This window comes from Molothrus ater, chromosome 20 (assembly GCF_012460135.2).
Source record: "Molothrus ater isolate BHLD 08-10-18 breed brown headed cowbird chromosome 20, BPBGC_Mater_1.1, whole genome shotgun sequence".
NCBI classification, from domain to species: domain Eukaryota; kingdom Metazoa; phylum Chordata; class Aves; order Passeriformes; family Icteridae; genus Molothrus; species Molothrus ater.
The window spans coordinates 9,028,364-9,040,550 of record NC_050497.2 but is presented as its reverse complement, the minus strand read 5'-3'; the positions used below and the strand labels follow the sequence as shown (position 1 = coordinate 9,040,550).

Here is a 12,187-nt window from a genome sequence, read left to right as displayed (position 1 = left end):
GAAATTCATCTGCCAAGGGTTTCCTGAGCTGGCCAGTGGAGCATGCTCTGTTCAATGCAAACAATTAGAGAAATCTGTCCCACCCCTCCAGCTGAAGACATGGCCCAGGTCACCCAAACACACACCACACAAAGAACTCTGGTTCTCACTTAAGGTATTGCATTAATTTATTTTTATTCCTTTAAAAAGAAAGGAAATCCAAATACCTGATGGCTACAGACAGGTCAGTGCCATAAATGTACCGCAGAACAGGAGCCTGTCTTGGACAGGTTGCATAGTCAGCAGCACTTCCTCCAAGGTGTTTGCATGATGTTTTAGGTCCTAAGGTGATTAATGATCCCATCTGTGCCCATGAGTTCTTAATTATTAGCTGTACTTAACATTTTACCAGTGCCATACTGGTCCTTGTAGTATATATAGCCTTAAGACAACACTACCTCAGAAATAGCAAGTTATTCACAGTTTACTGATCTGGAAAAATAAAACCAAAAGGAATTGACCGTGATTGGAGGTAATGGAGCTGTGTGGAGCTGAGTGGCTGCAGTTGCTCTGCAAACCTCCCTGGTGCACTCACTTGCATCACTTTGGTGAAGCATCACACAGTGCCTGTTCTCAGATAAATTCCAGCTCCTGCTGCTGAAGGCAGGTAGTGCTTAATCAGCCCTGGGGAGGACAAGTGAGTTCAGGAAGGGATGGCTTCAAGCAGTCTCAGCAGACAAATATATGGCCTGAGAGTTTGATATTTACCCCCTTAGTAACAGAAGGCCTAAAGAACAATTATTGAAAGGCAATGTTTCTACACTTCAATGTACAGGAGTACATTCACAAACAATTTGCTGTAGAGGACCCAAAAAGCCCAACACAGGAGCACCATCCATACACACAACTGCCATGAACTGGTCCCTGTTACTCCCTGTACAGAATAGCAACACTTGGCTACAGAGAAGGAGCAAACCCAACCCCACACTGGATGGAAGTTAACCTGACCAAACCAAAGAGACAAACAAAGAATTCACCTTTCTGCAGGCTTTTCTCAGGTGCCCTCTGGGTGATGCCAGTTCCAGCAGCTGTGCCCCTACATGGAGGGGAACCAAGGGTCTGCACCCAGTGGCTTCCTAGGATAGTCTGGTTAAAAATAAATCAATTATACCAGTTGGGATGGATGTCTTAAAGAACTGACTCCTTTTCTTAGGCAGAAGCACTTGAGCTACATGGATTAGCTCATGCAAATGAATCCAAGATGAGGTTTAAGACATTCTTCACAAGCCACAACAACTGCCAGAGGTGCTTATGCTGACAATTCCCTGCAGAGTTTGCCATGGTCTGAAATCCTCTTTCAGGGCACCTCTACCACAAGCACTGCAGAGCTTTCAGCTCAAGAAATGCTACATATGCTGCTGGATCTTTGGTCCTTTTGTTCCCGGCGCCTCAGAAGCTCCCTCGTGGCCCGCCTCCTTATTCCGATTAAATACAGATCTCTGTCAAACAGCCCTGCAGCCAGGGGGATGCTGCAACAGGAACACAAGCCAGCAGGTCAGGGCATAAACAGGTTCTTGTTTGCCCAGAATTTCCCTACTACTTCATACAACAAAGGCCACAAATCTGATTTTTACTTTCTTAAGGCATTCAGTGACTGCTGTGGGCGAAACAAGTGTTGTTCTTCCACAGCAACAAGTTAAGGTTTTTCACAATACTTTAAGTGCTGGTTGTAAAAGGGAAATGTACTTTAAATTTTAGTATGAACTCACCTCCTTTTATATATAAAGGACTTTCTTAATGACTCTGAATTAAAACCTACTCATTTGAAAAGCTACACCAGGTTACTGCTAACTTGGTGTACTCACTGGTGTGGTTCATCTCAACTATTCTTACCTTGGTCTTTTAGAGAGGAAACCTGAGCAGCCCATCACACACTATTTAATGGGTATTTAATACCCAGAAACAAAAATTCCCATTGCAATTGCACTGCTGATCGAATACTTTGAGAAATCACTTTTTTAGATATTCAGGTCTTGAAATCCCTGACCATGTTACTCACAAAAAAGAGAATAATTCCAAACCAAATATCTTAAGGAGTTCTACTAATACAACAGGACATTAGGAACCTGGAGGATCTCAAAATACTCCACTGACATCCAGCTGTGCTGAACTGCAGCCACCACTGGGGAGGGAAAACAGAACTGATCCTAAACAGGGGAAAAGGAAGAGAAGAGGAAAGCTGCTCATGCTGATAGGGAAAACAAAGAGCTGCATCTCAGATAAAGCACAGATTTACATTCAATTCCAGTGGGCTCTGTTTATCCCTCTCAGAAGGGTTAAGAGACCTGGCAGCAGGGATTTCAGCTGTCAGGGCAAGGTTTAAGCTCTTTCTGCTCTGGCCACCAGCATATACTGGGTAAAACCCAACCAGGCTGCAGGGATAGACACAGGAGGATATCCTCGGGTCATGGAGCAATCAATCACGTGGAGCTGCAGGAGGTACTCACTTGTCTCTGCCAGGCCTCACTTTGACACGAAACAAGGCAAACACAGGTCGGTGGTCTGAGGTTTTGATGACAGGACAAGAGGAGTACTTGACAGCCTGGATGTCGTCCTTGTAGCGGCTGCGGAACACGACCCGGTCCTGGAGGCAGGGGGAGAGGGGACAGGGAGGGTGACTCCCTCTGCACATCACCCACCCTGGAGAGCAGCACTGCTTCACAAGAGACAAATCCATTCATTCATCACCCTCCACTTGGTGGAATTAACGTGGCCTTGGCTGGGGATCCATTCATTGTCTGATCCCAACAGTTCTGTGCCAGCTCTGAGCCCACTCAGGATGTAAGGCAGGGAAAATAAAGTTAACAGCCTGTGCCAAGCTCTCCCTGTGCTCACAGATTCTACAGTCCTTTCTTCCACAAGTCCCAGATATCCTTAAGCAACAAATCTCAGCACAACTGAACCCCCTTTGACTTCTGAAATCATCCCTTACTGTGTAGGAGGGAGTCCTTTGCTTGGAGGTGGTGTCATAGCTGTCCTTTCCTATGTCAAACTTGTAGGAAGGACGGAAATGGATATCAGCCTCTTGGAATCCTTTGAAAATAGACCCTGTAAGGGAAGGGGAGAATGGCATGAACAAACTCCTCCCTCCTTAGAACTGTGTCTACTAATGCTGGCTAGAAACAACAGCCATGTACGGCCCAGAAAAAACTGGGCTTGGGCTCCAGAAAGGGAGCAAGCTCCAATCCTGACATGGAGAGGATAAAAAATAACCAGTGGCTGTTTAGTCAGTGGTCAGTTAAACAAAGAAGAACTGGTCCATGCACTTCCCCTTCCACTGAAAGCTTGTGCTGCTTTTGCAAATGCTGTTCAAATCTAAATTCCCTGGACACTGGGACAAAGATGCCCAGGTTATGGAGGAGTCAGATGAAACAGCAGCAAATGGCTTGGGAGGTTACATTAAACAGAACAAAGTACTACAGCAACAGGTCCCTTGACACACTGCCACTGTATTTGACAGCTGCTGACTCCCTTCTTCAGGGAACTTCACCAAAAAAAGCCCCCAGGAAATGGGGACTGGGCTGACATTACTCCTGTGTGCAGGTATCTTTGTTTCTGGAGAGGAGGGAGAGGAACAGCTGCCCCTTACCCCGACTCATCTCGCTGGTCAGCTGGTCATACACCAAGAGCTTGGACACGTCTGTGTCCGGGTTCTGGCTCAGGATGGAATCCACCGTCTCCCGATCCTTGTTCAGCCGGAAGTTGAAGTCCCCAAACCAGAAAACTTCATCGAACCGAGTTGTGACATCACCTGCAAATTCACAACACAAGAGTTTAAGAGATGCTGCTGAATGTGTTAGTGGAAGAAATTCTTTCTTTTCACTACCTGGAGATGTGATATTGAGTATGTTTTCTACCTGTGATCCCCAATGAATATGGGAATTAACAACCCAGGAGAAAACAGAACAGAAATGTTAAAAACCATAGAAAAAGCTGTAAGGAGACCAAACTATCTACAGGACCTAACACCAGAGGGAACACAAAAAGCTAATGCTACATTGCAGATAGAGAGTATATTAAATTTCCTTGGACAAGGACCTAATTATCTATCTAGGTATCAAGTTGTCAGCACAGTATTAGGAAATGATAATGGACTTTGGCAAACAATGCTCTGACCTGTGTACATGCAAAGTGACATAAGGTTTATTCTCTTAAATTTGAAATAAAGTAATTCCTAATTGTTCTAGAAAACACCTGGAAAGTGAAACACATCTGTAATATTAATAATAATTAAACCAAAATTATCATATTTCTAAAAAAATACATAATGTAAAAGTTCCCTTTTGAATTTTCTCTGTCCCATTTTCTCTCCCATTTCAAATTTTTTTCTCAAATTCCCAATTTCAAGGAAAAAAAAAATCATGGGAGTAATAACCATTCTCAGACAAAAAGAGCTGTAGTTTCTTTTCACACAGTCTCAAATGATCACTCTTCTTGTCTCTTTCCCAGTGCAGACTGAGAGACAATGCCCAGACCCTGCTGAGCTGGGCTCCCCCACGCTCATGGTTTCACACTTACTGGAACTGGATCGATATGGATTTGTGTCTGGAACATTCTTGGGAAGTGTAAGGGCTTGAATGGTTTTATTGTAGTCCAGTTTCCTCTCATTCACTTTACTGTCCCCAGCTGCAAGACAGAAACCCCATTACTGCCAACAGTGAATCATTTTCATGCAATGATGATTTTTGGTTAAACCAGGTGCTTCCAAACGGTATCAGACATTTTCCACATATAAAATGTGACACTCTGGGAGTGTCTGCACTGAATAACGATGACAGAAAGTGTGGAAAAAGGGACACAATGATGCAGAGTTCGTTTCTGTTTCCATAAACACAGTTCTTTCGTAAGTTTGTTACCAAACAAACCTCCTCCCTTATCCTTCTCAGCTCAGCAATCCTGAGCTTTGGCTCCAGCCTGAGCTGCTTTTTCACCTCTTTACAGCTCCTTCCCCTCCTCCCTCAACCAGGACACTTGTAGCAAGATTGCAAATATCTCACATGTGAAGTGGGAGGTGATGAAGAGAAAGGAGGTCCCAAAAAAGGTGAAGCTGATTCCCAGAGCCCCCTTGGTTTTGATCTGAGACACGATCCGAGTTGTCACCGTGGCATACTCCACTTCTGGAAGGAGGGAAAAAAAGATGCTGTTACTGAAACGCTTCTGACAGCGAGCAGGGAGGTTAGGAGAGGGAGAAAGGGCAGGGCACAGGCTGGCAGCGTGCCCTCAGCTCCCCACACACCCGAGCAGAACCAGATGAGGTCCCTGCGGATGAAGACGGACATGTAGAGCACGCCGTGCGCAGCCGAGTGCAGCAGGACGTAGTGCGGGCCCAGCGTCTCCTGCAGGCGGATCTCCCACTCCCTCCTGCAGGACAGAACGACAGCTGCACCACACAGCCAGCACAGGACACAGCAACAGCCAGGAGAGCAGATCAGCCTCGTGCACACACAGCCGTCCCTCTCACACACAGCATCAAGGCATAAGCTAAACCTCCCTGCACTCAACTGAGGTGCCACAGAAATCAGCAGGGTTTTGCCATCGGGGTGAAATTCTGTATGCACAGAGAAGCTGCTCCATCCCAGCTGCTCCCAAGGCCAGGGCTAGTGCAAGGTGTCCCTGCCCATGGCAGAGGATGGCACTGGATGGGCTTTAATGTCCTTTCCATCCCAAACCATTCTGGGATTTTATGATTTACAGATCTCCGTGACTTTTTCCTCTAAATCCCATTTCCTTTGGTGTTCATGCAATAGAATTCAGTCTTGTTAAAGGGGTTGATTATTGAAAATATTAGGAATACAATGGAGACTATTTCTAGTCTAATTCAAAGCAAAATGATTAGTTAACAATAAAAGAAGATGGTTCATTACATTGTTTTTGCTACCTGTCTGGACAGCCTTCTTGAACCCCAATGACATACATGTCCTGGGCAAAGTCTGGATCTGTTGGCAATAAGAAGTCATCCAGATTCACTGGAAGTTCCTATTACACAAGAAATTGAAAACAAACAGGAAGAAAAGAAAAGCAGTATTAGTTATGCGAGTATTTACTAGAAAAATACCTTGTAATTTGACAAAGATGACTGACAAGGAACATAGTCTTGAACGGAAAAACATCACCCCAGTCCTCTCAGTAGAGCTGGGGTAACTTTACTGCTTCCAAAGGACCTGTGCAGACCTCTGTGCACTCACCTTCTGCCCCTGCATGTTCCAGGTGGCCACAAAGATTCCCATATTCCGATTAGGGAAATATCTGCTGAGTTCTTCTGCTCCCATTAAGGCACCACTTGCCAGAAGGCTGCCTTCCAAATAGCTCCTGTGGACAAAAGACCCAAAAAAGAGCATCTAAGGAAAGGGCAGGGCAGCTGGGATATTGATGTGTAATGTTTGAATCCTGAAGGAATCAAGAATATGCCTTTATGAAGAAGGAATTGAATATTTATAAATTGTTCTGCTTGCCTGAAGTTCCTTCCAAAGTCAGGACACAAGGGTGAACTGTGGTGAGAAGACTGAAGCCATCCAAAGTCTTCAGCCCCACTAAACTCATCCAGACACAGAACAAAGACATTGGTTTGATAACCTCAGGGTGCCCAGAGGAGCTGTGGCTGCCCCTGGCAGTGCCCAAGGCCAGGCTGGACAGATCTTGGAGCAGCCTGGGACAGTGGAAGGTGTCCCTGCCATGGCAGGGGTGGCACTGGATGGGCTTTGAGGTCCCTTCCACCCAAACCATTTCTGTGACTCCATAACATTTGAGTACCTTGAAGCAGCTCAGTTTACTTCAAACAGAAAAACAGCTCCACCATTCCCAGTGTTCTGGCATCAGGTTTCTCCTAACCAAAAACTCAAACTCACATCCTTCCTTCAATTCCGCTCATCAAATCAGCCTCAAGAAAATAATTTATTGAGCCTGAGGTCCCAAAATATCCCCTTTGGGAAGGAGAGATGCATCCCACAGCACCTGCCTCTCTGAAGGACATGCTTACAGAGGTGAGGGATGCTGGCACAGGGACTGCATGTTGAATAAGCATTTTTAATCTTGCTTAAGCTCTGCAAATAATGATGAGAGAATAATGTCAGAGAGTTCTGGGCAACCCAGCTGGCTCCAGCTGCTTTAGGGAGGAATGGGAAAGAAAACCCTCACGGCAAACAAGTAACAATCTATCTTTGGGGCTTTTTTACCAGCTAGTAACACTTTAATTTATCTCAGAATTCTTTCCCCTCTACTACTGACTCCCACGCTTTGGATCAATGATTAGGCTTTTCCCTCCTGCAGAGGAGCTCCTGTGGGATACTGGAGTAGCTCCCAGCACAAAAATTTGTTCCTGACAGAAACCAAACAAGTGCAACCTCTGCTCAGCACCTCACAGGACTGTGATAATGCTGCATGACAATCTCAATTTAAAATATCTGGTGCTATTTTTTTTCCTGTAATTTATCATTTTAGTTCAAGCCCAATGTACTTTTAGATTTTTCTGAAAAAGTTTTCCTGACTGCTGGCATGCACAGCCACCACTTCTTAATTCTCAAACCAGATTATGTTAATATTACAAGCAAACTGACAGCAGACCAGACTCATATGTATTTATGAGAATAAATAGATAAAAAGCATATAATATTTATACATTTATATAATATAGAAATGTATTATATGTATATATTTGTGAGAATATTATATATTTATGATAATGGATATATGAATATTTATAGTTATATTTATATGTCTTTAAATATATTTATATATTTATATATATTTATATAAAATATATGAAAATACTCATATGTATTAATGAAAATACTCAGCTAAAAGGAGCAAACGAAGAGTATTTGTGCTGATCTCTTAATTTTCCAACTCTCTTCACAGCAGGTAAAATAACACAGAATGGCTTTTGAGCTCAGAAGCTCCCTGCCCCTGCCCAGAGGGATTCTCCTCCCTGCTGGCACCCCAAAAGCAGGAGAAACCTGGGGGAGCCCTACCTGCTTCGAACATCCTTGGCTCGGATGGGGGTGAGCACGCTGAAGGTGGATTTCATGGAGTCTGTGGAGCAGCTGTCATAGAGAGTCCCATTGCCCTGCAGCCGGGAGTCGCTGAGGCTGCTGCTCACCCTCCCAAACTTGTGCTGGGAATGATGTCGGTAATCCAGACAATCCGAGTCGATCCTATTAGCTGTCCTCAGCGAGTGCGAGGCCACGTTGAGCTCCATGGGGGGCAGGGGCCGGGCCGGCATGATTTGGGACAGCCGGGGTTTGCCCCCCGCGAACCCCTTGCCCCGCAGGAGCCCCCCAAAGGCACTGGAGATCTCGGAGGCTCGTTTGCCCAGGTCCGAGGCGCCTCCCCCCCTGCTCTTCCCCCCGGGGCTGGCTTCCAAGGCGTCTGGTGAAGTGTGCAAGGATTCCTGCTGGCAGCAGGGATTGCAGGGGCTGGCCCTGCCCCTGCTGGGCGGGCTGGGCGACGCTTCCTGCAGGGAACCGTTGGAGGAGCTCGTCTCGTTGGGGTCAGTCAGACTTTCCTGGCTTGTCCTAAATCGTCTCCACTTCCTCCAGCTCTTTTCATCCAGGGATGCAGCACGTTCCAGCCGGGGCTTCCGAGGGGGCCTTGGAGTGATCGATTTAATTTTCATATTAGCTTTGAGCTCTTCTGGCAGAAGCTTTAAGGTCTCACTTATAGGAGTGCCTATTTTCGGAGGTGCCCCATCACCCCCAGCCTCCTTTTTGGCTGCTTTTCCAGCTTTTTTTGCCTGCAGGTCCTGTACCGCTCCACCCTCCATGCTCCGAGTAAGACACACCCTTGAGTGCTGCGGAAACCCATTTGGAGTACTCATGGTCCCCCAGGTACCAGCTGTGGATGCTGCTCCAGATGAAAAATTCCTCAAAGCATAATTTCCTTCCCTTTACCACCCTGTGGGTTTCACAGGGCTCTACTCAGCCAGCAAGGCATGGGAATTGCAGACAGCTCAGCCTTTAGCTGGGAATGCAGGGCAGGTGAATGTGCAGGCAGAGGCATTGTCTGCAAAATTCCAAGACGTGGGGTACCTGGATTCCCCCAAGAGAAAGATGTAAGAATGAAAAGTTATCGAGCTGCAAACTGTACTCCCCGATCAGAAAGCATCTCCTTGCAGCACCTCCCTCTAGCACAACTCACACCTTAACGTGACCTTGTTAGAAAATCACTGTTCTTTCCCGTTTTTTTACCCCAAAAGCAGAGCAGAGACCTCCTGTACGGCTGTGTACACGCTTCTTTAGGGAAAGGCAGCGTGCCCTGTTAGCACGAGAGGGAATTTAAGCTGCATAGAAACCACAGCTCGTTGTCCTTGCTGTACACAGGCGTCACCAGCACGACCAGCCCGCAGCCCGAGGCCAGGAAATTTCCAGCGATCCCACAGGCACGGGGAAATCGCTGTCGCCTTTCCCTGCCCTGCACCAACCCCGCTCAACAAGAAAACGCCCCAGGGGTGGCTCTGGGGTACGGGACCGGGCTCCGAGTGCATTTCTCCACGAGGGAAGCACCTCGTCATTCTGCGGCTCCCGCGGACCAGCCTCCCCCGGCCCCGGGAGGGCACCACGCGGTGACCGCAGCCCCGAGCTGGGGTTCGGCACCGAGGGGCCGCCGCCCGCATCCCCCGGCCGGGCGGGAGGGCCCCGGCCCCGGCCCTCACAACGGCCTCGCCCCCCGCCCGCCGGGGCCGCCCCTTCCCCGCCGCTGCAGCCCGGGCCTTACCGGTTCCTCAGGCTCCCCGCCGGTACCCGTGGCCGCAGAGTCGCTGCCGGTGCCCGATTCGGTCTCGGCGTCGGTGCCGGTCCCGCTGCGGCCGCCCCGGCCCGGCCGTGGCGACGGGGGCAGCGCTGGGCCCGCCCCGCCCGCAGCGCCCCCCGGCGGCCGGAGGAGCGCCCGGCAGCGCCCGCGGGGAGTCGCGGCTGTCGCGACACGGGATGAAGGTGGCGTTTAAAAAACAGCTTAAAAATAAACGTGTCGCACTCGAAGAAGTATAAAAGTTGCCTATATTAAGGCTGAAGATTCAATTTTGAACGTTTCAGTACAAACACTGATCACTGGGGGTGGTAGGGACATTGAGCATCACCCTGTTTGCAGCCTTTGCCAAGGGTACAGACACCTTCCATAGGCTCCGAACCCTGTCCAGCCTGACCCTGGACACTTCCAGGAATGGGACAGCCACAGCTTCCCTGGGCAACTGTGCCAGAGCCTCTTCACCCTCATGGGGAAGGATTTCTTCCCAATATTGCATCAAAACCTGCACCGATGAAGCTGTTCAAACACCAAAAATTTCATTTTCCTCAGATCATTCCCAGAAAAAACAGGAAAGGTCCCTTCACCCACCTAATTAGAGCAATAACCACAAGAAGAAAGTGAAATGTGAAAGTGCTCCAGAGCGCAAAATATTTTATTTAAGAATTTACAGTGTCAAATCTTACACTTAGGAAAGACAGCTGCTCCCAGCTCAGGGGGAGCCTCCTTGAATGAAGTTGTTTGGCAGTCTCTACTGAAAGGAGAAAATAATCAGCAGCCTGGCTGGACTAGAGGAAAGCCAAGTGCCTGATTAGGTTTCAATTATAGAAAAGTAAACCACACTGACTGCTGCTGTCCATGTCAGGAATTGAGAATGGACCAGCACACAAAGGTTTCTAATCCCCCCAAATAGTGTTTTACTTGGGCTCCATACAAACTTTTTGGGACATAGATAAGGCTATCACAATCTTAGAAAAGTGGTGTTACTCAGGAAAAGAAAAGAAAAACAAAACAAAACAAAACAACTGGGGACAAATACTGGCAATTTCACATTCGTATTACTTCTACTCCTGGGCAGAAATTCAAGTAAAATCAAATAGTTTGGTGGCAAGTTCTAAATAAAATATGGCCTAGTGATTTAATAAATATTTAAAGTTTATTTCTCTCTTTGCAGATAATTCAGATTCTTCAGTGAATATAAATGCTGCATACCATGGTTTTCAAGATTTCCTATATTAAACCTAAAGATTTTGAAGTCCATCTGTAGAGGTCTAATCCATCTACTTTTAGTATGAAATTTAGCAGTTAGCTATTTAAGACCTTGGTTATTTTAGTAAGGGAGATTCAAGAACGGATTATTACACTGATTCTGGCACTCCCAAAAGGAAGAAATAAACAACTTTCAAGCTGTTACCCCCAGCTGCAGAGTGCCAGCAGTTTGAGAGAAAGCAAAGTAACCGTATTGCACTTAAACAAACACTCACTTGTCAAGAGAACAGCGTTGGCTATGATACAGAGCTCCTTCCCACTATACACTTGGCTTTACAGGTAGTCTAAACCACAAACTACATACAGACTAGGAAAGATCCAAATCAAATCAGGATTAGATTACAGTCACAGTTTTCATTCAATCGAAGTTGATTTATTTGGATGAGTTGTGGCCCCCTCCCGCCTCCCAAAAGCCAAACCAGCAGGAGGCAGCTCCTGGGTGAGCCTCTCCCAGGGGAACACCTCTGGTTCCACACTCTGGCTGATTGTGCATGGTCCTCTTAAGGCCACAGTGTCATCTTACAATGTGGACATGTTTGTGGTTTTTTTTTTAACCCCCTGCTGGGAGGGAAGCATCCTTCAGAAATCAAGGAATCCCTGAAACTATGTCTCGGAAGGTCACGCTAGTAAGGTTTAAAATAAATTCAAGGAATAAATTGCCTATATGCAATTTACAAACAGGTTTTGTAACAGACAGCAACTATTTCCTCTCTTGTGCCTATTCTTTATCACAGCAAAGCTATTTCTAGCCAGGTTTTGAAAAGGAAAAGTTACATATATTTCATGTTTGGTAATGGTTTGCGTAGATGAGGTGCAAGCATGAAAAAGATCACCCATCATCAGATTTCTGTCCTGTCAACTGCAGCTGATAGCACGTGCCATAAGGCTGGAGAGTTCTGTGCATACTCAGAACGTGAGTAAGGACTCCAAATACAAAGCCATTGTATTCTACTTCAATGTTGGATACTTCCTCTGTCCAATTCTTCCCAGTCTTGAACTTCCAGTGGCTGCAGGAGACTGAAAAAAGAACAGGGATAAATAAAATGTTCTGTAAAAGGGTTATACTGGAGACAAAAATTCAAGAAAACTGGAAGAAAGTTTGGAATGGGAACAGGTGCCAGACTGATCTTTGTGCACATTTAAC

General features: G+C 46.6%; 2 protein-coding genes across 5 annotated transcripts in view; both read right to left on the bottom strand.

Annotated features, from left to right (window-relative positions):
- Positions 1-142: 142 nt before the first annotated feature.
- INPP5E (inositol polyphosphate-5-phosphatase E) lies at positions 143-9,848 on the bottom strand. The gene is made up of 11 exons (XM_036393896.1): positions 9,748-9,848; positions 8,007-9,062; positions 6,225-6,348; positions 5,918-6,015; positions 5,276-5,400; positions 5,037-5,156; positions 4,558-4,665; positions 3,629-3,790; positions 2,972-3,087; positions 2,487-2,623; positions 143-1,508 (listed from the first exon to the last, which is right to left on the bottom strand). The coding sequence occupies exons 2-11, from the start codon at positions 8,849-8,851 to the stop codon at positions 1,376-1,378; spliced, it is 1,968 nt and encodes a 655-aa protein (XP_036249789.1). The 5' UTR covers positions 8,852-9,062; positions 9,748-9,848; the 3' UTR covers positions 143-1,375.
- Positions 9,849-10,400: 552 nt separating this feature from the next.
- SEC16A (SEC16 homolog A, endoplasmic reticulum export factor) overlaps positions 10,401-12,187 on the bottom strand; it is a 35,947-nt gene continuing 34,160 nt past the window's right edge. For all 4 annotated transcript variants that reach the window (XM_036393695.2, XM_036393698.2, XM_036393697.2 and 1 more), the window contains one exon: positions 10,401-12,060. In XM_036393695.2, coding sequence (XP_036249588.1) covers positions 11,992-12,060 — 69 coding nt within the window. In that variant the 3' untranslated portion in view covers positions 10,401-11,991. The remainder of the gene's footprint in view (positions 12,061-12,187) is intronic.